We start from the raw sequence: 25,522 nt of genomic DNA, 5'->3' as shown, positions 1-25,522 counted from the left end.
TACTAGTCTACGGGCCAGAGGTAAAATGTGTCCGCTTTGGGGTGGCAAAGGTTTGATGGTATTAAAATATGATAGCCACTCCAAAATAGTCATACTTTTCTATGTCTTGTTTATGGGAGTCTACGCAATAGAATGTTTGCAGGCTGATGAAGGGATGATGAGACACGTTGGAATGTAAACGTTCTCATTGAAAATGACCGTTTCAAACAACAATGGAACATTGTATTGGGTGGATCTAGTCTTAAAAACCACGGAATTTGGTAAATATGATGATGCACTATCATTGAAACAATAACATTACAAAACATAAATTGGGGTTGTTTTAGTGAAATTTGTCATACTGGGAAATAATACAAGTCCAAGGGATCCAAATCTGGAACTTCCTGGGATAACTCAACAAATGACAGAGGACACCTTTAGAATGCTGGCCATTGCTATACAACAGCTGACTCAGTTCTCCCATCACAGCCATTAAACTCTAACTGTTTTAAAAAGTGGTGAAATCCCTGAGCAGTTTCCTTCCTCTCTGGCAACAGAGTTAGGAAGGACGCCTGTATCTTTGCAGTGACTGGGTGAATTGATGCACCATCCAAAGTTTAATTACACATAATTGTATGTGTGGGTACAAAGATGGGGTAATCATTCAAAATGCATGTTAAGCACCATTATTACACACACCGGTGCACCTTGTACCTACTACCATACCCCTTCCAATTCACTTCAATCGTATGTCTTGCCCATTCACCCTTTGAATGGCACACATACACAATCCATGTCTCAAGGCTTAGAAATCCTTCTTTTACCAGTTTTCTTCCCTTCAGCTACACTGATTGAAGTAGATTTAACAAGTGACATCAATAAGGGATCATGCATTCACCTGAATTAACCTGGTCAGTCTATGTCATGGAAAAACCAGCTGTTCCTAATGCTTTGTACACTCAGTGTATCAGTCTTCCACCATCCCACTCAACTTCTCAGTTTTTCTATGAGCCTCACAATGCTTCACCAGAGCACCCCCCCCCCCCCCCCCCCCCTGTGTAGTGGCGGAATAGATTGATGGGACTATTGGGGGAGGAATCCAAAAGTGGATCTGGTTCATGCAAATAACGAGGCTAAAAATATCCCAGAGATTTAGAGAGGGTGGGTTCCGATTGGGACGCCAGCATCCTGTCATGCAGGAAAGCGCGAGACCCCAACACCCCCCTCATCCAATGACTTGCTTGGGTCAAGCCAGCGCTTTGCAGTCACAGGCGGGTCATCCTACTGCTTCCTTCTATTGAGTGTGGGGGAGCTATACTCCTGACTGGTGCCGCTGAGGGACAAAGGGCCTGTTGAACAACAGCACGTCATATAGGAAACTGTCCCATCCAAACCTCCGCAACGTAGGGAGGGAGGAATAGAGGGAAAAGGAGACTGTGGAAGGAGAGGACAGGTGAACAGTGCAATTACTGGCTACCATCTATGAGCTGCACGGGACCTCACATCATCTACCTCAGTGAACTAACTCATTCTAGTCCAATTAGTATGAAGGGGCCCTGAGAGAATGACACTGAAGACCCTAAGTATTGTGTGTGTGTGTGTGTGTGTAAAGCACATGTTACGAGGCCCTGGTTTCTCATTTGAATCCCCTGGGGAGCAGTTGACAAAGCCCCCTACAGTGTGTTTGTCCGGTCTACTCTGATGAACAATAGCTGAAGGTTAAGAGCCTCCTTGCTACAAGCCTACTACCAAACCCTGAACGCTCCCTCCCCAGTGCCCCCTGCTTCCTCCTTCACAGCCCCCTCAGACAGCACAATGCCACCAACCAGCGCCAACCTGAGAGACAATACTTACCACTGCGCTAGCCAAAACGTACAGTACTCCTACACATATAAAAACCACCGTCCAGTGTCGCAAACATTTGGTTCACGGATCCACTGTGTCAAATCCAGAGGTTGTAGGACTTACCGAAGCAGAACTCCGCCTTCGGTCGCAGCTTGGTGGCATCACTCACCTAGGAGAGAGAGTGATAGGAAGAGAGGAAGATAATGAGTGAAAGTGGGGCAGATGTTAATGTTTCCCATATATGCACTTAGCAACGGCACCAGACCACTGCTATTAATTTTCGGGATAGAAAAACACTTTCAGTAGAACCTTAAAATGACTAAACAGAAAGTATGTAGACTAGGTCCTTTACCTATATATTGTTTTATAATATACATCTTTAACAACTAGAAAACCCCATAAATAAAAGCTCGACTGTCAAGGAGAATTTAAAAATAAATAAGAATTTAGGAGATTTTTTGTGTTGGCTGGATTACTGACAGGACACGCAGGGCACATCCCTAGGGACCCCCGATTGGCTTCCCCAATGGTTTAATATTATAATGTTTGAGCATAAGAACACAGAATTAGCCATGGAAAAATGCATAAAATTGCAGGAAATGTGATTTCACAAAGGAAAAAAAAAAATGTCTCAGCTCCATGGAAAAATGTACAGAATAATAGCAAATGTGCCAACAAAAAAAAAGTGCACATTTCTCTCTCTGCCGCCAAATACGGACCTATTTAAACCACACCAATGGGCTGACCACGGCTATTACGACCCCCACAGCTCGACGGTTGCCACCACCAAATAAATAAACACCGAAGGGAAACACCAGATGTTCACACCTAAGACTGTGGTTTGCCATGTCTGTGTCTGTCAGACAAGATATAATTGGACAACTTGACTGACCTTCGAGATGTAAGAGAGTTTGAAGGAGCCAACATGTTCAGCTCCTTTGGGTAGGTTCTAAACACCAGACAGAGACAGTGAGGGAGAGAGAGAGAGAGGAGAGAGAAGAGAGAGAGAGAGAGAGAGAGAGAGAGAGAGAAATTGTGAGATCGCAAACCTGAAAACATAATATAATAATATAATATAAAGTGGACAGTGGTAGAACAGGAAATCAAAAGGGACAGCTAGAGAAGGTTCGGAGGAGAATAGAACCGGAGTGAACTTGGGAGTAGAACTTAAAGAGTCTGAAAACTGTCTGAGAATCAAAGAAATTCAACAGTGATAAAGCATGAATCTTTTAGCGGGTCTTGGAGAACGAGATGGAAACTAAACTGAATTAAATAATTCAGAGCCCAGGGCAGCATCAATAAATTACATATTTTTTGGGGGGGCATGACCAAATCGGTCTTTGTACAAGTATTCCTCACTGAGCTCCCACTCCCAGCCAAACAAGATGACATGCTTTAAAGGGCCTGCAAAGCAGCATTCTCAGGAGAGTTTTTTTTCTGTTTACACCAATGTTTGATTGATTGGTTAGCATCTATATCAGGTTTACAAGATGAATCCTTTCTCTTGTCATTTTATGCCACGTAAAGGAATGTCCAAATCAGTAACACTGCTGTTATACTATAGAGCCTCCATACTCAACTGGGTGACCACTGACCGGATCTGGACCCAGAACGGGGTCCATACGGACCAGAACGGGGTCCATACGGACCAAAACGGTTAGGCTTCGACCCCGGTATCACAAGCACACAAGACATGGAAGAATGCATATAATTGCAGGAAATTAGCTTTAAAACAGAAACATTTACTTCCGCCAATAAGAGGGGTGTGAACAGTTTGTGGGGGGGGGGCATTGGTTGCGTTGGGGGGGTTTGTTACTACGCCGATGAATTACATTATCCACCCGGACCTTCGCCACCTAGAAAATTTGGGTGACCGGACCTTCTCAAATAATACGCGAGTACCCCTGCTATAGAGCACTATTATACTGTTCCAACTGTAAAGCAGCTATACTTTATATCGACGGCAGCGTAAAATCCCATAAGAAGTTCGAAGATGAAAAAGCTCAAGTCATTAGCCTTACTTCACACGTCACGAGAGTAGAGTTCTGCGGGGGGGGGGGGGGGGGGACAGGTAATGGACAGGTAATGGACCTACGGGGCGGCTGGGCAGACGTACGGGTTGCGGTGTGGGGGGGGGGGGTTTGTTATCCCAGATGTAACATCATCTCCCCAGCGGATGACACACACATTTCTTCTTGATGGGGCCCAGAGTGGTCTGGCCAGACCAGACAGATCAATCCAGTCCAACACGTTATGAGATTAGCTCAGTCCAAACACAAGCAGCTATTCAATCCATCCTACTGCCATTGTCCTACTACAGTGCACACAGGAAGTACATGAGTCGGCTTCAGCCGCTGCCCATTCAAGTAATGACATCAGCCTAAATGCATGCATTAAGCAAACAGACAGACAATGACGACTGTTGAGGGTAGTGAGAGCGTCACAGCACTCACTACCCTGTGAAATGTATGTAGTCCAGAACTACACGTCCCAGGGTACGTGTGTGTATCTGTTCTGTGTACTTGTGTCTGAGTCTGCTTCTGTGTGGACTCCTCTGCTGTCCTACCTGTGGGTTGTCCATGTACCACACCAGGCTACCCTCCTTGGTGTCCAGGATGAAGTAGCGTCGGAGGAACTTGCCGCTGTTCTCATTCTCCTCGATGTCCAGGAAGCCACAGATCCTGTTCTGCCGATCCACGTAAGGCATCTCCCCGCCTCAGCCTGCTCATTCCACTGCTGCTAAGGAGGAGATGAGGAGGCGAGAGAGAGAGAGAGAGAGAGAGAGAGAGAGAGAGAGAGAGAGAGAGAGAGAGAGGAAGAGGAGTGTGTGTGTGTGGGGGGGTGGGGATAGAGAGAAAGAGAGAGGAAGTAGAAGAGCAATAGGAGAGAGACAAGAGGGAGAGAGAGCGAGCAGGAGTCAAAAATCGATCTTTCAGCTAAACAGCCAAAGAAGCGATAAGTTAGTCTAGTCTAAAGCTGTAGTTAGTCTAGCCGACAGCTGTAGACAACGGTACACAGCTACTACACCATTCCTACTCTTTATGGGACAGTCACATTCAACACTCCCCTCCCTCGCCATCTCTCTCGCTACACCACACCAATAGCAGAGAGGCACGGCTTATCCCTGATATGAATATAAGCGGGCAGATTTCACAAGGGGCTTAGGGAGGGTTTATAATGCCATAAGTCAACATTTCAACGCTGGCTACAGAGAGGGGTGGAAGGCTTATCCTGCTTAAGCACTCCCACTCACCTGTAGCCCCTTGAATCCCAGACTGCCCCGTTAAAAGGTCATGGCAGCCAAACACTGATGAGTTCAACACAAGTCCAACTCGCTTTATAATCTCTCTGAAAACAAAAAAAGTGTTTCTTTCCATAAATGATACGCGGAGCACAGGAAAAACAGGTCATCTAAATGTTAATGTGGTAACGTTCAGTGACCTTTTCCACTGTCCCCATGGAAAAAGTCAAACTAACTACGGCACAACTTCCCCCTGCATAGTCCCTGTCCTTGTAGGCACAACTTCTCCCCGCATAGTCCCTGTCCTTGTAGGCAAAACTTCTCCCCGCATAGTCCCTGTCCTTGTAGGCACAACTTCTCCCTGCATAGTCCCTGTCCTTGTAGGCACAACTTCTCCCCGCATAGTCCCGGTCCTTGTAGGCACAACTTCTCCCTGCATAGTCCCTGTCCTTGTAGGCACAACTTCTCCCTGCATAGTCCCTATCCTTGTAGGCACAACTTCTCCCTGCATAGTCCCTGCCCTTGTAGGCACAACTTCTCCCTGCATAGTCCTTGTCCTTGTAGGCACAACTTCTCCCTGCATAGTCCCGGTCCTTGTAGGCACAACTTCTCCCCGCATAGTCCCTGTCCTTGTAGGCACAACTTCTCCCTGCATTGTCCCGGTCCTTGTAAGCACAACTTCTCCCTGCATAGTCCCTGTCCTTGTAGGCACAACTTCTCCCTGCATAGTCCCTGTCCTTGTAGGCACAACTTCTCCCTGCATAGTCCCGGTCCTTGTAGGCACAACTTCTCCCCACATAGTCCCTGTCCTTGTCGCACCGTGCAAAGCTTCAAACAGTGAATCTGCAGATGTTTCGACGGTTTTAAAAATGACACCAGAGGCTGTTGGGTCGTGTTCATTAGGCACCAAACGGGGATGGACTACCTGGAACTGTCCAATAAGACACGCTCTTTTAGTTGCAAAATGTTTGAACATTTAGTGTGCCCGTGAACACGACCATGGTGAGCGTGCTGTATTGAGGCCATACAGGCAGGGTAGAGTATATGCTGTCCCTGTGTAGCTTAAAGTGACGCTCTAGCGATTTTCTATCATTTCAGCCAGGAGTTTTGAAAGGAGTGCTCACGAGCCAAAACAGGTCCCCAAAAATTGTGCACAATTGTGTTCTGTGTCATCCATTTAGTATGAAATGTTACATCCTGCAAAAAAATATATAGAGCATATTAAAAACAAAAATGCAATTCAAATTTGTACAATATGTTACGAATTTGTAAGTGCTTAAGATCCCGGACTGCATCTTCAACTATCTAAAGCCTTCTGACATCAAAGGGCCCAGGCCTGAGGCCCCAGCTCCTGTATGTGGTGTTGAGGTAATGGTGCTGAAAGCTAGGCCCGGCCATGCACGCATGTACGCAGACCAACGGTCCAAATTTCCTGCCGCCCCAGGTCTGTCCAGGGGGAGGAAGTGTGAGCGTGGCTGAGGCATGGGATTGTTTACAAACAGGCCGCTCCGCTCCAGTGCGAGGCTCAGCAGGCTGGATGGCATGCCCCCAGACCATGGGATCTCTCCAAGGCCAGTTTCCATTGTCGCCCTCCTCCGTCAATCACGGGCATCGGGGTACGTTGAAGTTGAGCCTGAAGCGTTGGGGGGGGGGGGGGCCTTTGGTGTTCAGAGTGGCTGCTAGGTAGTGACCTCTGGCCCAGTGGGAATAACTAACACACAGCGTTAAGGCTGTGGCTCAGGAACAGCACTGCTGGGTGAGTAAACACACTGGGATTAACACACTTAGCCTGGCCAGGTGCCCTGGAGATCCCAACACACACACACACTGCAGGGTGGTATTTCAGGGCGGGTTCTCAGAGCATGCGCAGAACAGCTGGCAGGCATATTCACAGTCATTTTCAACCTCTCCTTGTCCCAGTCTGTAATCCCCACATGTTTTAAGATGACCACAATCATCCCTGTTCCCAAGAACTCTAAGGCTTCATGCCGCAATGACTACCACCCTTTAGTGCTCACATATGTAATCATGAAGTGCTTGAGAGGCTGGTTATGACACACATCAATTCCATAATGCTAGACACCCTAGACCCACTCCAATTTGCATACCGCCCCAACAGATCCATAGTCGACGCAATCTCAATTGCACTCCACACTGCCCGCACCCAACTAGATAGGTATTCCTCTTATGTGAGACAGCTGTTCATTGACTACAGCTCAGCGTTAAACACCACTGTCGTGACCAAGCTTAGGACCCTGGGACTGAACACCTCCCTTTGCAACTGCATCCTGGACTTCATGACAGGCCGACCCCAGGGTACGCAACATCACCTCCGCCACATCGACCCTCAACACTGAGGCCCCACAGGGATGTGTTCTTAGTCCTCTCCTGTACTCCCTGTTCACCCATGACTGTGTGGCCACACACGCCTCCAACTCCATCATCAAGTTTGCTGACGACACAACGGTGGTAGGCATCCTCGGTGTCCAAATCACTAAGGACTTAAAATGGACCACACACTCGCACAGTCGTGAAGAAGGCGTGACAGTGCCTCTCCCCCATCAGGAGGTTGAAAAGGTTCGGCATGGGCCCTTAAATCCTCAAAAGGTTGTACAGTTGTGCCACTGAGACCATTTTGAATGGTTGCATCGCTGCTTGGTATGGCACCGCCCTCGATCGCATGGCGCTACAGTGGCTGGTGAGGGACAGCCTAGTAAATCACTGGAGCTGAGCTCCCTGCCATCCAGGACCTCTATATTAGGTGGTGTTAAAGGAAGGCCAAGAAAGTCCTGAAAAGATTCCAGACACCCAAGTCATACCGGTGCATCAAGTCTGACACCAGCGGGATCCTGAACAGCTTCTATCCCCAAGCCATAAGACTGATAAATAGCAAACAAAATGGATACACAGACAATCGGAGTTGACTCACGCACACCGACACGCCCACGCCCATAATTTGCTCACATACACATAACATGCACACACATTTATACTGACTCGCCACACACTCACATACAGTCATCATATATACGCTGCTGCTACTCTGTTTATCATATATCCTTTTGCCTAGTCACCTTACCCCTTTACATGTCTACCTCGATCACTCCAGCATCCCTGCACATTGTAAATATGGTACTGAAACCGACCCTGTATATAGTACGCTTTCTTACTTCCTCGTGCTCTTCTTATCGTCATACCTTGTGTGTTTTTGTTCTACCTTTTGTTATTTTTAGTACTACATTGATATCCATTACTGCATTGTTGGGTTTGAAGCTTGCAATAAAGCCATTTCACATTACTTGTGGCCGTGGCATTAAAACGTAAAAACACACACACACAGGTCTGTACAGCAGCGGTGTCCTACAAACAGGACACTGCTGCTATGCTATAACGAAGGAAATGAGGAACAGAGTCTGCAGTGACGGTACAAACAATGCACGGCTCAGTGCATGCGTGTGTGTGTGTGTGCGTGTGTGTGACTGTGTGTGTGTGTGTGCGTGTGTGTGCGACTGTGTCACTGTGTGTGTGTGTGCGTGTGTGTGACTGTGTGTGTGTGTGCATGTGACTGTGTGTGTGTGTGTGTGTGTGTGTGTGTGACTGTGTGTGTGTGTGTGTGTGTGTGTGTGTGTGTGCGCATTGTGGTGAGGAAGCAGAGGCACGCAAAGTAAGATGTAAGCGGAGAGCGCAGGCATTCTCAGCCTCCAGACATTCCCGTGAGGTTAGGGTGTCGAGAAGACAGGTCGCCTGAGGCGTCGTGGACAGATATTTTAAACCTTGAAAACATTCCGTGGGGCCTGTCACGCCAACGTGTCCACCACTGCGTCACAACGGGATTTGAGCGGTTAGCGTCCAGTGCTATATGAACAGTGTGATGCGCTAATGCTTCTAATTCGGGAAGACCATTACAGTCAAAATGGATGTTCTTTTCATCCCCGCTATGTAAAACAGGCTGATTTCCGCGACAAATTTTCCACCTGTGACACGCCGATGCTCCTTGACTGGCTCTCTGGCTATGGGCCTGAATGCTACAGCACATATCCATTAAAAAGCTCTGGTGTTCATGGTTCATTCACTGCATTCCCTGGGCCATACTCTCAGGCTGCTTTTTGAAAACGCCACTCGATTCTGTAGATGGCGCTCTACTTTTGACCAGGGGCTCTGGTCAAAAGTAGAGCACTTTAGAGAACAGAGTGCCATTACGAATGTGCCCTCTGCCTGGACGGGTCCCGCACTAAGTTACTAGACTGGGTGCTCTTTTAATTTCCAACTTGTGTACGGTAGGCCTAGTGTAACAAGTTGGATGTGCTTTCAGTCATTCAGCCTAATTACAGTGCGTTTGGAATGCAACAAAAATATCTGTCTAATGGGGTCACACAAGGAAGATAAACAGTGTTTGCATACCAACCAGAGATAATGAGAGAGGGAGAAAGAGAGGGGGTGGAGAGAGAGAGAGAGCGAGCGAATGAGCGAGCAAGAGAAAGATAGATACACCGCTGTTTTTTTGTACACCAGCTTCCAAAGAAGGCTAAACCGTCAAATGAAAACCAACACTGTATGCTACCTGTGTAGCATACATTCCTGAAAACGAACTGTCAAAATATAAGACAATTGAAGACTTCAATTAACTATCTAAACTGAAGACCATAATAAGTGGACAAGCTGAAATCAGGTGTCAGTGCTGCGCTGGAACAAAAGCAAGACCACCTAGCCACCTGGCTGTAGACCTCCTGTGTCCAGAGCGACACACAGAGCAGAGCAGGGGCCCTCCTGGGGCCAAAAGTACCAGAACCTCAGAATAGCTCCCTCCCTCTCCATCTGCTTCTCTCGTCCCTCTGACTTTATCCCTACTTACACTCGCTCTATGCAGTTTTCCCTTCTCTTCCTACCCTCTCTTTGTATGTGTACAGCTGTGACTTAGTCCTAGCCTCCCAAATCTCATGGGTGCCTGAACACACACACCCTCCAGGGAATTGGGTTTTTGGTATTATTTTTAGGACCAGAAAACAGAGAGAGAGAGAGAGAGAGAGAGAGAAAGCAAGAAAAAGAAAAGAGAACCTGAATGTGGCCGAGCTGACGTTCAACCTTTATTTTTATTTTTTATAGTCGACCACACATGCAAGCTACCACACACACATCTTTGACTTGTGTCCTTGTTTCCACTGCGAGTGCACAAGGCCTTGAACTCAACCGCTCTGTAACCAATACCTATCAACACACGCCCTCCTACATTATGTTACATGCTTACTTTCGCGTATCACTGATAGGGGGACAGTATATGGGACATATGGAACAGCGCAATAAAAAGGTGTGGTTTGGGGTTTTCGGTTATTCAAAAGAGTCATTGTGTGTTTTTTGGGCAAACAAAACGAGTAACGTACAGGTATGAAGTAAGAAGAAATGGACTTTGCCAGAAATACACTCTTCACTCCCATCAGTGTTGAATTGATTGGTGTAATAACATGGTTAGGCCTACTTTAGCTAATATTATTATATTAAACGTGGAGTTTCTTTTCTAGACGATTGGCCTTTATTGGTTTTGGCCACATCAACCACCTGCTCACACCACTGATTCACATTCACAATGTGTTATTTCTTTTTATAAAATATTTTATTTGTGATAACTGATTTTTTATAACACAAAATATGCACATCCAAAATGATAACAATGCAGATGCATACAAACATGCACGACATCAGCTCTGCCCGGACCCACCTGCTCACACCCCCCCATCTCCAGCGCCCGTATCACTCTCCACCACATGGCCTCAAACTGCACCATCAGTTTCTCTCCGTCGCCCACGCACTTTCAGCATTTAGATAATAAAGAATTTGACCTTTCCATTGTGTTAACGCTGGAGGATTGGTTGATTTACGGGTAAATGGATTTGAAGACGATTGACGAGAAGAGTATCGTCCAACCCATCGGGTATCTCACTGCACCCTCATATGCCAGGTCTTGAAATACGCAGACAGACGGATTGAAAAAGTACATTTGCATTGTAATACTTCAATGTGTTATTTCCATTTCCTGTCACTTCACTGAATACAATCGTCTGCTTAGTTGACTGTACAGTATATGAAGACCTACTGCTACATTTGGAAAGGTTGAAATTCCTCTGGCGTAGGTGTTCTCAGCCAGTGTGCTATGTAGGCCTATATGAAAAGGATGCAAATGACATGGTTCCATTGCATTCAGCTCCAGACAATGGTAGATATGTTAATATGTTTCAGAATGATATAGGCTGGCTACACACAAACATCGGCACAGGTGGAAAGACCCTCCTTGCCGTGGTTGATTACACACATTGTATGAATGTGTGTTTGTTTTTCCACTTTCTTCAGGCCTAGCAACTTTAAAATGTCTCCCATTTGTCTTCAGAATGATGAGATGGTCTTTCAAAATGTATGACATCTATTTCCCTATAAAACCCCAAACCATAACAGTGGTGTGACTACTATGTTACAGCATTGCCCACTTGTGCTGGCTTGTATTCAAACAGCTGTCTTGTGGTTGAAGGGCGCAGCCTCAACCTTGTTACAGTGGACTTGTGGGAGTATCGCCTCGGCTGAAGTATGCATCACTATTTCCATCAGACATAGCAGCACAGCACACTTGGTCTGTGTACCAAATGGCAACCTACTCCCTAAATGGGTGATTCTACAGAAGTGCTGCAAATTGCAGTCCCAACTCCAACTCCCAACATTTATTCACATCATGATATGCTATCATTTAATCGAAGGCAATAGGAAACATATTTTTAAAATTCATTTAGTGTTAAATGTATTGTTTATACAGTTATTTTTTATTGAGGTGGCTGTCCCAAACTCTGACTCCCAAACTTCATGTTTGAAACTAAAGAATTTACTGATTTTCGTATTTTTTAAATTCAATAGAACATCTTGAGTTGTTCTAATATTACTATCAATGTGTCCCCTATATTAATTTAGCGGGACGCCACTGCTAAATCTTTGCCGCTACTCCAAAATATATGATTAAATAACAATAAGGATGGTAAAACATTTTCAGTGTAAACTTAAACGACTAAAACCAGATAAAGTCTGTAGAAAAGATAATACTTATAAGATCATCTTTGAGAACTAACAACAACCACAAAAAAAAGAGAGACTCTAACATAAAAAAAAATGGCATAGATTTTGTTATAATGTTTGAGTTACTCAGATCGCATAAGAACACGGCATTATCCCTGGCAAGATGTGTAGAATTGCAGGAAATTAGCTTTAAAACTGTAAAATGTTCTCAGTCCCATGCCAAAATGTGTACAACTGCAAGACATCAACTTTAAAAAAAAAATAAACTCAATCTGAGGAGAGGGCTACAGCATTGGCCACGCCCACTACCCCGCCACCCATGCTAACTTTACCAACTATGCAAAAAAATATCCTAGGGGAAACACTGAGTATTATTACATTGAAAGATACTGATCTAACTTGGAATTTTTTACACTTTTTCAACATCTTTCTCAAAAAAAAAAAGCTGTCCCACCTTAGCCAAATACATTAAACTCAGTTTAACAATTCCTGACATTTCATCCTAGTAAGAATTTCCTGTCTTAGGTCAGTTAAGATCACCACTTTATTTTAAGAATGCAAAATGTCAGAATAACAGTAGAGAGAATGATTTATTTCAGCTTTTATTTCTTTCATCACATTCCCAGTCGGTCAGAAGTTTACATACACTCAATTAGTATTTGGTGGCATTGCCTTTAAAACTGTTTAACTTGCGTCATATGTTTTGGGTAGCCTTTCACAAGCTTCCCACAATAAGTCGGGTAAATTTTGGCCCATTCCTCCTGACAGAGCTGGTGTAACTGAGTCAGGTTTGTAGGCCTCCTTGCTCGCTTTTACAGTTCTGCCCACAAATTTTCTATAGAATTGAGGTCAGGGCTTTGTGATGGCCACTCCAATACCTTGACTTTGTTGCCATTTTGCCACAACGTTGGAAGTATGCTTGGGGTCATTGTCCATTTGGAAGACCCATTTGCGACCAAGCTTTAACTTCCTGACTGATGTCTTGAGATGTTGCTTCAATACATCCACATCATTTTGCTTCCTCATGATTCCATCTATTTTGTGAAGTGCACCAGTCCCTCCTGCAGCAAAGCACCCCACAACATGATGCTGCCACCCCCATGCTTCACGGTTGGGATGGTGTTCTTCAGCTTGCAAGCCTCTGTTTCCTCCAAACATACCAATTGTTATTATGGCCAAACAGTTCTATTTTTGTTTCATCAGACCAGAGGACATTTCTCAAAAAAGTACAAACTTTGTCCCCATGTGCACTTGCAAACCGTAGTCTGTCTTTTTTATGGCGGTTTTGGAGCAGTGGCTTCCTCCTTGCTGAGCGGCCTTTCAGGTTATGTCGATATAGGACTCGTTTTACTGTGGATATAGATACTTTTGTACCTGTTTCATTCAACACCTTCGCAAGGTCCTTTGCTGTTGTTCTGGGATTAATTTGCTCTTTTGGCACCAAAGTATGTTCATCTCTAGAAGACAGAACTTGTCTCCTTCCTGAGTGGTATGATGGCTGCGTGGTCCCATGGTGTTTATACTTACATACAATTGTTTGTACAGATGAACGTGGTACCTTCAGGCATTTGGAAATTGCTCCCAAGGATGAACCAGACCTTTGGAGGTCTACAATTTTTTTTCTGAGGTCTTGATTTCTTTAGATGTTCCAATGGTGTCAAGCAAAGAGGCACTGAGTTTGAAGGTAGGCCTTGAAATACATCCACAGGTACACCTCCAATTGACTCAAAGTATGTCAATTAGCTTATCGGAAGCGTCTAAAGTCATTACAACATTTTCTAGAATTTTCCAAGCTGTTTAAAGGCACAGTCAACTTAGTGTATGTAAACTTCTTACCCACTGGAATTGTTATATAGTGAATTATAAGTGAAATAATCTGTCTGGAAACAATTGTTGGAATAATTACTTGTGTCATGCACAAAGTAGATGTCCTAACTGACTTGCCAAAACTATAGTTTGTTAACAAGAAATTTGTGGAGTGTTTGAAAAAAACGAGTTTTAATGACTCCAACCTAAGTGTATGTAAACTTCCGACTTCAACTGTACATAAAAATATTGTAGAATGAATGTGCCTTAAGCCACACCCCTACAAATATCTCCATGTGATGGGATTGCACACTTCTCCAGCATGGCCACATGGTGAGTAGTCTGTCTGCATACATTTTGGAGAATATGAGCACGCAAGTTGATATGAGCACGCAAGTTGGTATATCTTCATGTATTTTTCTAACTACCGTTTTGGGATTTAAATATATATGTTTCCTTGGACATACATCTGTCCATATTAAAGATAGCCAGCCATATGTTAGCTATGTGGATTCTTTAAAGTCCAAAATACATTTTAAAAAATTGTCCAAACCGGAACGGTCAAAATTGAAACAATAGACACCATAGAAATATACAGTGGGGCAAAAAAGTATTTAGTCAGCCACCAATTGTGCAAGTTCTCCCACTTAAAAAGATGAGAGAGGCCTGTAATTTTCATCATAGGTACACTTCAAATATGACAGACAAAATGAGAAAAAATATCCAGAAAATCACATTGTAGGATTTTTTATGAATTTATTTGCAAATTATGGTGGAAAATAAGTATTTGGTCAATAACAAAAGTTTATCTCAATACTTTGTTATATACCCTTTGTTGGCAATGACAGAGGTCAAACGTTTTCTTTAAGTCTTCACAAGGTTTTCACGCACTGTTGCTGGTATTTTGGCCCATTCCTCCATGCAGATCTCCTCTAGAGCAGTGATGTTTTGGGGCTGTTGCTGGGCAACACGGACTTTCAACTCCCTCCAAAGATTTTCTATGGGGTTGAGATCTGGAGACTGGCTAGGCCACTCCAGGACCTTGAAATGCTTCTTACGAAGCCACTCCTTCGTTGCCCGGGCGTTGTGTTTGGGATCATTGTCATGCTGAAAGACCCAGCCACGTTTCATCTTCAATGCCCTTGCAGATGGAAAGAGGTTTTCACTCAAATTCTCACGATACATGGCCCCATTCATTCTTTCCTTTACACGGATCAGTCGTCCTGGTCCCTTTGCAGAAAAACAGCCCCAAAGCATGATGTTTCCACCCCCATGCTTCACAGTAGGTATGGTGTTCTTTGGATGCAACTCAGCATTCTTTGTCCTCCAAACACGACAAGTTGAGTTTTTACCAATCTCCCAATCTTCTTCTGGATCATCCAAATGCTCTCTAGCAAACTTCAGACGGGCCTGGACATGTACTGGCTTAAGCAGTGTCTGGCACTGCAGGATTTGAGTCCCTGGCGGCGTAGTGTGTAACTGATGGTAGGCTTTGTTACTTTGGTCCCAGCTCTCTGCAGGTCATTCACTAGGTCCCCCCGTGTGGTTATAGGATTTTTGCTCACCGTTCTTGTGATCATTTTGACCCCACGGGGTGAGATCTTGTGTGGAGCCCCAGATCGAGGGAAATTATCAGTGGTCTTGTATGTCTTCCCTTTCCTAATAATTGCTCCCACAGTTGATTTATTCAAACCAAGCTGCTTACTTATTGCAGATTCAGTCTTCCCAGCCTGGTGCAGGTCTACAATTTTGTTTCTGGTGTCCTTTGACAGCTCCTTTGGTCTTGACCATAGTGGAGTTTGGAGTGTGACTGTTTGAGGTTGTGGACAGGTGTCTTTTATACTGATAACAAGTTCAAACAGGTGCCATTAACAGGTAACGAGTGGAGGACAGAGGAGCCTCTTAAAGAAGAAGTTACAGGTCTGTGAGAGCCAGAAATCTTGCTTGTTTGTAGGTGACCAAATACTTATTTTCCACCATAATTTGCAAATAAATTCATAAAAAATCCTACAATGTGATTTTCTGGATTTTTTTTATCTAATTTTGTCTGTCATATTTGAAGTGTACCTATGATGAAAATTACAGGCCTCTCTCATCTTTTTAAGTGGGAGAACTTGCACAATTGGTGGCTGACTAAATACTTTTTTTGCCCCACTGTATGTATATAGGTCTCATCTTTGTATCTGTGCCATTATGGCGTCTGTGACAGCAAGTTGCATGCGCCATGCTCTACCAACTGAGCGCAAACTCTCCAAGAGCCCAAATATTGGCCAAAACATAGACATCTATACTTACTTACTGTACTGTAATGCAGCAGTTCTCACCTGATCGGTCACAACCCACATTTTTGAATGGTTTCTGAGTGGGTAGCGGGTGTCTAAAAAATAAATGTTAATGAACAAAAAATACCCCAGTCTGAACTGAAATGACTAAAACCAGGTAGAGAGTGTTCAGAAATTATAATGAATATACTTTTTTTTTTAAATAGTTTTTAAATAACTTCATCCCTGAACAATTTTTCTTTAATCCCAGTATTTTGAATGTAGAGCTATTAACGCTATTTAGCTGATCTAGTTGATCTTGTGGTCTCAAACCAGTGAGCTTATTAATATTCTTAAATCAAGACTATGGGCAAAATTTAATTATAAACAATGGAAAAGGTGGGAATGTTGTTCCCTTGTCATAATTGTCACATTTACTATCAATTAGGCACTAAAAATAGTTTTCCAGATTGCATTTTGGCCTATTTGTTTTATGCAAATATTGGGTTGTGACAGACAACCTGGTTCAATTTGGGTCCCGATAAAAAACCAGTTGAGAACCACTGCTGTAATGTACTCTACTGTACTCTGCTCCACTGTACTGTAACCTAATGTACAGTTCTCAAGTTTACTGTACTTGAGTTTCTTACAATTGAAGACAGGGCCAATGTACACTGGATCAAGGCCAATGGACTACATCAACTCGGTCTTTAACTTGTCATGGTCTCAACTCACTGGGTCTTGTTCTTGGTACCAATGTCCTGGTATAGATCTTGGTCTTGGCTCCTGGATATTACCTTAGTCTTTGGTTTACAAACCATAGGCAACCCAATTTGAAGAAGACAATGCTTTCTTATCATTGGCTGATCACTCCCAACCCATAGGAATTCCCACCCAGTTGACTACTTTTAAACAGTGGAAGCCCTCAATGGCAATGTCTATACTAAAACAAGTTATATCCATCTACAGTCCTTCATTTCTCTATGATTGACACTTGACACCAAAATGCCTGTTATTGTGCCAAATAAAGATAGGTAAAGTGATAATTGAAACATCTAACAACATCATGAATTAGATACATAAATAACTCAATCATTTAAGTTTCAGATTCATACAATCAACATTTAACATTTTTTACAGAGAACAAGAGATGATATCTATTAATTAAATTTAAAAGGTTTCGAAAATTAGGTTAAAAATCATGTCTTTACTATGTTGTCAATTTGGTATGCAAATAACATCTCTAAAAATAATTTGTAATGTGAGCTTAATCAAAATGATCACCAGGGTGCATGATTCTCCCTTTATTGCAACTTTTTCACTATGTTTATGTAGTGACAAATTTAGTGGTGTTAAAGAATTCAGGTAAATATTTCAAATAAAGTGTGCCAGTAGTATATACAGTGCCTTGCAAAAGTATTCATCCCCCTTGCCATTTTTCCTATTTTGTTTCATTACAACCTGTAATTTAAATGGATTTTTATTTGGATTTCATGTAATGGACATACACAAAATAGTCCAAATTGGTGAAATGAAAAATAAATAATGCACATGTATTCACCCCCTTTGCTATGAAGCCCCTAAGTAAGATCTGGTGCAACCAATTACCTTCAGAAGTCACATAATTAGTTACATAAAGTCCACCTGTGTGCAATCTAAGTGTCAGATGATCTTAGTATATATACACCAGTTTTGAAAGGCCCCAGAGTCTGCAACACCACTAAGCATGGGGCACCACCAAGCAAGAGACACCATGAAGACCAAGGAGCTCTCCAAACAGGTCAGGGACAAAGTTGTGGAGAAGTACAGATCAGGGTTGGGTTATAAAAAATAAAAAACAAAATCGAAACTTTTAACATCCCACAGAGCACCATTAAATCCATTATTAAAAAATGGAAAGAATATGGCAAACCTGCCAACAGAGGGCTGCCCACCAAAACTCACAGACCAAGCAAGGAGGGCATTAATCAGAGAGGCAACAAAGAGACCAAAGATAACCCTGAAGGAGCTGCAAAAGCGCCACAGCGGGCATTGGAGTGTCTGTCCATAGGACCACTTTAAGCCATACACCCCACAGAGCTGGGCTTTACGGAAGAGCGGCCAGAAAAAAGCCCTTGCTAAAATAAAAAAATAAGCAAACACGTTTGGTGTTTGCGAAAAGGCATGTGGGAGACTACCAAAACATATGGAAGAAGGTACTCAGATTAGACTACAATTGAGCTTTTTGGCCATCAAGGAAAACGCTATGTCTGGTGCAATCCCAAAATCACCCCGAAAACACCATCCCAATGGTGGTGGCAGCATCATGCTGTGGGGATGTTTTTCCATCAGCAGGGACTGGGAAACTGGTCAGAATTGACGGAATGATGGATAAATACAGGGAAATTATTGAGGGAAACCTGTTTCAGTCTTCCAGAGATTTGAGACTGGGACGGAGGTTCACCTTCCAGCAGGACAATGACCCTAAGCATACTGCTAAAGCAATACTCGAGTGGTTTAAGGGGAAGAATTTAAATGTCTTGTAATGGCCTAGTGAAAGCCCAGACCTCAATCCAAATGAGAATCTGTGGTATGACTTAAAGATTGCTGTACACCAGCGAAACCCATCCAACTTGATGGAGCTGGAGCCGTGAAGACTGGGGAAAAATCCTTGAAGAATGGGCAAAAATCCCAGTGGCTAGATGTGCCAAGCTTATAGAGACATACCCCAAGAGACTTGCAGCTGTAATTGCTGCAAAAGGTGGCTGTCACACCCTGACCATAGTTTGCTTTGTATGTTTCTATGTTTTGGTTGGTCAGGGTGTGATCTGAGTGGGCATTCTATGTTACATGTCTAGTTTGTCTAGTTCTATGTTTGGCCTGATATGGTTCTCAATCAGAGGCAGGTGTTAGTCATTGTCGATGATTGGGAACCATATTTAGGTAGCCTGTTTGGTGCTGGGTTTTGTGGGTGATTGTTCCTGTCTCTGTGTTTGTTTAGGTTTTCACACGTTTATTGTTTTGTTAGTTTATTCATGTATAGTGTCTTTATAAATTAAACATGAATAACCACCACGCTGCATTTTGGTCCGCCTCTCCTTCACCACAAGAAAACCGTTACAGTGGCTCTACAAAGTATTCACTTTGGGGGGTTGGGGGGGTGAATAGTTATGCACGCTCACGTACTGTTTTTCTGTCTTATTTCACAATAAAAAATATTTTGCATCTTCAAAGTGGTAGGCATGTTGTGTAAATCAAATGATACAACCCCCCCCAAAAAAATCTATCTTAATTCCAGGTTGTAAGGCAACAAAATAGGAAAAAGGCCAAGGGAATACTTTCGCAAGTCACTGTTTTGTACAGGTGTTTCTACCTGAAATATGTTGGAAGACATATGCACTGAAAGTTTGGGGAAAATGTGCTTTTTTTAACCACCAATTTGCACCACTTCTATAGAATGACCCATATACAGATGTAGGATCATCATTTATAGTGCTGAGCAATTAGTGCTTTCTGGAAGTCAGTGTGGTTTTGGCTTGATTATTAAAAAAAATAGTTTTTTCCATTTTGGTTTAGATTATTTTGGTTGAATGCTATAACACAGAATAAATCAATGAATAAAAGTCCCATGATGGTAGTGACTGCCCATTACTGCTTATTAACCATATTTATTCACATTACTTTACAAAAATATTTCAGTTGTGAATATTACATTTGTTTTATTTGATGACTATTATTTCATTCATCTCTATAGAGCTGCTGTCTTACAAAATCCCTATTTTGTAGTTCTTCAAAGTAAATAAGGCATACGTTTATGACTGCTGAATATCAACTATCGAATCACTTGGATCATGTACTGTATTTTCAGGTAGAGTTACCTCGAAGCTACAGCTGCTCTCTAGATCCCTCACGATTATGCATTCTTGGACAGAACAGTGAAGCACAGTATAGTACAGTAAAGAAAAGTACAGTAGAGTGCAGTACACTAGAGTACAGTATAATGTACTGAACTCTACTGTACTCTATTGTGCCATACTGTGATGTCTAGGCTTGTGAAATATAGACGTCTATGATTGGTTCAGATTAGAGGTCGACCGATTCATTGGAATGGCCAATTAATTAGGGACGACTTCAAGTTTTCATAACAATCGGAAATCTGTATTTCTGGGCGCCGATTTCCGATTATTAAAAAAATTAAAATATTTGTTATATCTTTTATTTAACTAGGCAAGTCAGTTAAGAACACATTCTTATTTTCAATGACTGCCTAGGAACTGTCGGTTAACTGCCTTGTTCAGGGGCAGAACGACAGTTTTTCACCCTGTCAGCTCAGGGGTCCGATCTTGCAACCGCACAGTTAACTAGTCCAACGCGCTAACCATTGCACTCCACGAGTAGCCTGCCTGTTACACGAATGCAGTAGAAGCCAAGGTAAATAGCTAGCTAGCATTAAACTTATCTTATAAAAACAATCAATCCTAATCACTAGTTATAACTACTAATCCAGTTTGGCAGGCAATATTAACCAGGTGAAATTGTGTCATTTCTCTTGCGTTCATTGCACACAGTGTCAGGGTATATATATGCAACAGTTTGGGCTGCCTGGCTCATTGCGAACTAATTTGCCAGAATTTTACATAATTATGACATACATTGAAGGTTGTGCAATGTAACAAGAATATTTCGATTTAGATAGATAAAATACCGAACGGTTCCGTATTTCACTGAAGTAATAAACGTTTGGTTTTCGAAATGATAGTTTCAGGATTCGATCATATTAATGACCAAAGGCTCGTATTTCTGTGTGTTATTATGTTATAATTAAGTCTGATTTGATAGAGCAGTCTGACTAATCATTCATTCAAACAGCACTTACGTGTGTTTTGCCAGCAGCTCTTCGCAAGCACAGCGCTGTTTATGACTTCAAGTCTATCAGCCTAATGGCTGGTGTAACCAATGTGAAATGGCTAGCTAGTTAGCTGGGTGTGCGCTAATACTGTTTCAAACGTCACTCGCTTTTAGATTTGGAGTAGTTATTCCCCTTGCGCTGCAAGGGCCGCGGCTTTTGTGGAGCGATGGGTAACGATGCTTCGAGTGTGGCTGTTGCCGATGTGTTCCTGGTTCGAGGAGGGGGACGGAAGCTATACTGTTACATTGGCAATACTATAGTGCCTATAAGAACATCCAATAGTCAAAGGTATATGAAATACAAATGGTATAGAGATAAATAGTCCTATAAATACTATATAAACTACAACCTAAAACCTCTTACCTTGGAATATTGAAGTCTCATGTTAAAAGGAACCACCAACTTTTATATGTTCTCATGTTCTGAGCAAGGAACTTAAACGTTAGCTTTTTTACATGGCACATATTTTTACATGGCACATATTACTTTCTTCTCCAACACTTTGTTTTTGCATTATTTAAACCAAATTGAACATGTTTCATTATTTATTTGAGGCTAAATTGATTTTATTGATGTTTTATATTAAGTTAAAATAAGTGTTAATTCAGTATTGTTGTAATTGTCATTATTACAAATGTTAAAAAGGGGGGGGAAAAATCGGCAGATTAATCGGTATTGGCTTTTTTTGGGCCTCCAATAATCGGTATCGGTATTGAAAAATCATAATCGGTCGACCTCTAGTTCAGATTTGGTATTTTACTGAGCAACCAAAATGTAGTCTTGTTTGGGGGAGGAGCTCATTAGAATAATAGCCAATGTGTAGAATAATACCCATATATGCAAAGGATGATATTGCATATTTCTACCTTTGTGTACCAATTCAGGATGCATCACCGGTGTAGAGAATGACGTTCATATCCATAATTAATCATTTATTATGTACAGAAAGGGGGACCTATGATTTAATTATGTTACTGGGTGTAAATCCACTTCACTGACAGTGTAGTTCAATAACCAAAATAGATGTTCTGAAAGTCAAGGTGTCATGTCATAGCTGACACCACATTCTTTCTGCAGACATCTTTGAATCTTAATTCTGAGGAGATAATGAACCGTTTTTGGAAAACGTGAGGTAGATTTTTTAAAACCGTAATACTGTTCCCAAACGTTGCATCTGCACAGGTCTCCAAGTAAATGTGTTTTTGTGAAAATGTATGTGTAAATTGCCCCAACGTAGTCCTTGTGCATAGAGTTGTATGATTTGTTAAACTTTGAAATCAATGGTTTTTGTTTGGCATAAAGTGAAAAATCGGAGTCTCTCAGCCTAATTCCGTTCACGTGGAATTGCCCATTGTAGATCAAGTTTAGCGGGTTGTTTTTGAATTTGATAGATTTATAGGCTACTGTTACGTAGCAGTTTGTATTAACAACAATAACAGACAGTAGAGACACATTGAGGACAGTTCCACACAACCAACATACTTCCCCGATATGACGAGAAACACATAGGCCTAAATATCATGTGCGACAGTAACATTGCATAAAATAACTTTGATTATAACAATGTACTGGTACACAGTATCAAAAAGTGTAACATCGAATATAGTCGGCTACTGTAAAATGGTCTATGTAGGCTATATTTACATTCAGGGTGCGTGCAATGTCCCTCGAGCTCTACGTGTTCATGCGAAGCTACGTTGTGTCCTAACATCGAATGCTATCACAATAAAGAACCTTTCGGGTATACTTACATATTTCTGTTCTTTCGGGAATGCTATTGGCAGCTTGAGATATCTTTTTGGATGAACCGAAAGGAGTTTCAGCACATCTCTCCACCACGTATATTTCATCTATGTGAAGCTAGCCACAATAAGGATAAGCCACAATAGAGGAATTTGCGGTTCGCCTTCAAAATAAAATCCCCACCCCCCCATTGAAAGTGATTCAAACGGATGCAAATAGTAGAATCATGCCATATTTACAATAATCATGCTAAACAAGGTCTGAATGTTGTAATATATATGCAACAAAAGACAACTAATTTAACACTAAAAAATCGCACTGTGGATATATTAGACTTTAGAATTGCATTGGGGCGTGCTTGTATGCACTGTACAGCACAACCCATTCCATGGGTGCAACATTCATAGGTTATCAGTCTACTCGGTGACTCTCACAGAATACAACTACGTCGAGTTTACAAAAATATTAGCAACTTAGCTCTTATTAGAGAGCTTATTAGGGAACTTTAACTGTGGGAAATCAGCTCACTACACAGCCTATTGTGTGTATTGAACATACGTATTGGACTGTACAGCCTAAACTAGAGATTGTGCACCCATGAAATGGGGTATCAGCCTACTCGGTGACACCCACAGAACACAACAATGCAGGGTTTTCACAAATATTTGTGTCGTAGCACATATTGCTGGACTTTGAAATCGATGTGAAATGAGCAACATTAAGTCACCAGTCAACCTACTATGTACTAAACATTCATATAGCATATTTTGTTGAATTGTTGAATTTATATATGATCATAATGTTTAACATTATCTAGCACAAATATGGCATATCGCTATTTGTATCATTTTGAAATGACTTTCAATGGAGAACTTTTATTCCCTATTGTGGCTAGCTTCACACATTTCCTTCCTATCCCAACGTTTTACGAATAGGTGGAGGGCAGGCAGGTGGGGGGGTGTAGAGGAGAGATTACAGTTTTTATGGTCAGAGTAGGCTAGTATTAATATTTTTATGCAGCAGGCCAACCTTTATTTCAGGCTGTATCACAACCGGCCATGTTTGGGAGTCGCATAGGTGTAGGCCGTCATTGTAAATAAGAATTTGTTCTTAATTAACTGACTTGCCTAGTTAAATAAAGGTTAGGTTTTTAAAAAATAAAAACTTTTGAGGCCACATATTCAATTTCCCCACCTTAGTTCATATGTTTAAAACGTATAATGAGACAGATTCATTCAAACCTATCATACCTTTGCCTATTATGTTCCCTTCTCTTCTATTTAATTTGGTTTCTGTCTATTCTATTCTACTCCCCGGATCCTTTCTGTTCTACTCTGCTCTCTGAAAAGCCACTAAGGTCCTTTGCCAGCAGAATTCAAACCTATCACAGACTTTTATATCCCCTCTAACTCACCAAAATAAAACTATTTCACATAGCCTCCCAGTAAAAAAGGATGCATGCTACAAATCAAATCAAATGTTATCGGTTGCATGCACATATTTAGCAGATGTTATTGTGGGTGTAGCGAAATGCTTGTGTTTCTAGCTCCAACAGTGCAGTAATATCTAACAATCAACACAAATCTAAAAATTAAAAAAATGAAATTAAGAAATATATATTTATACTCCGGACTTGTCCTAATATGCTGTCTCCTGAGGTCCACAATCAGCCCCTTTATTTTGTTGATGTTGAAGGAGAGGTTATTTTCCTGGCACCACCCCTCCAGGGCCCTCACCTCCTCCTTGTAGGATGTCTTGTTGTTGTTGGTAATCAGGCCTACCACTGTTGTGTTGTCTGCAAACTTGTTGATTGAGTTGGAGACGTGCTTGGTCATGCAGTCAAGTGTGAACAGGGAGTACAGGAGGCGGCTGAGCACGCACTCTTGTGGGGCCCCCGTGTTGAGTATCAGTGTAGTGGAGGTGTTGTTGCCTACCTTCACCACCAGGAAGTCCAGGACCCAGTTTCACAGGGCGGGGTTCAGACCCAGGGCCCTGAGCTTAATGATGATTTTGGAGGGTACTATGGTGTTGAAGGCTGAGCAATAGTCAATGAACAGCATTTTTACATAGGTATTCCTCTTGTCCAGATGGGATAGGGCAGTGTGCAGTGCGATGGCGATTGTGGCATCCGTGGATCTATTGGGGCTACATGCAAATTGAAGTGGGTCTAAGGTGTCAGGGAAGGTGGAGATCATATGATCCTTAAATAGACTCTCAAAGAACTTCATGATGACAGAAGTGAGTGCTACGGGGAAATAGTCATTTAGTTCAGTTACATTCACTTTCTTGGGTACAAAATATTTTGGTCTTTGGTCAGAGCATCCCAGTTACTTCCTGACGAATACCTTCCTGAGAATTGTACATTGACTGAAATATGTGCCATGTCTCGCTCTCTATCAGGGCGCAACTTGGGACTGGATGAATGCATAACAAGGAAACAACATCTGGTTTACCATTTTACATTTGACAGGGGGACTTCCCAGCCCTCAACCGATCCTTAATATGCAGCGAGTTGCTCTCGGATGGAGTGCATTTCTGTGTTTAGACAGTAGGGTCTTTGTGAAGATGTGAGTTTAACCAAGTTTAAAGATGTGAGCAAGATGCACACGAGCGCTAAAACAGACAGACAGTGTGACCTAGAATCCTCTCGTACCCACTCACTGTGGGAGCTGTGCACTGCATTTCCACTACAGTGCATTTTCAGTCTCT

At 42.4% G+C, this 25,522-nt stretch overlaps 1 protein-coding gene across 21 annotated transcripts in view; it reads right to left on the bottom strand.

Moving 5' to 3' along the window:
• LOC110499018 (pleckstrin homology domain-containing family A member 1) overlaps nt 1-23,135 on the bottom strand; it is a 35,593-nt gene extending 12,458 nt beyond the window's left edge. For 7 of the 21 annotated variants that reach the window (XM_090212432.1, XM_090212440.1, XM_090212434.1 and 4 more), the window contains exons 1-4: nt 22,822-23,135; nt 4,391-4,560; nt 2,717-2,773; nt 1,948-1,993 (exon numbers count right to left, since the gene is read on the bottom strand). In XM_090212432.1, the coding sequence (XP_090068558.1) occupies nt 1,948-1,993; nt 2,717-2,773; nt 4,391-4,531 (244 nt within the window). In that variant the 5' untranslated portion in view covers nt 4,532-4,560; nt 22,822-23,135. Of the gene's footprint in view, nt 1-1,947; nt 1,994-2,716; nt 2,774-4,390; nt 4,564-22,821 lie in introns of all 21 variants that reach the window. The other 14 variants (XM_036955862.2, XM_036955864.2, XM_036955863.2 and 11 more) reach the window with 7 other exon arrangements.
• Between the last annotated feature and the right edge of the window lie 2,387 nt (nt 23,136-25,522).

Source organism: Oncorhynchus mykiss, chromosome 20 (assembly GCF_057628025.1).
Source record: "Oncorhynchus mykiss isolate SJ-2025 chromosome 20, ASM5762802v1, whole genome shotgun sequence".
NCBI lineage: Eukaryota > Metazoa > Chordata > Actinopteri > Salmoniformes > Salmonidae > Oncorhynchus > Oncorhynchus mykiss.
The sequence above is the reverse complement of the archived record's forward strand: the minus strand, read 5'-3'. Positions and strand labels throughout refer to the sequence as shown.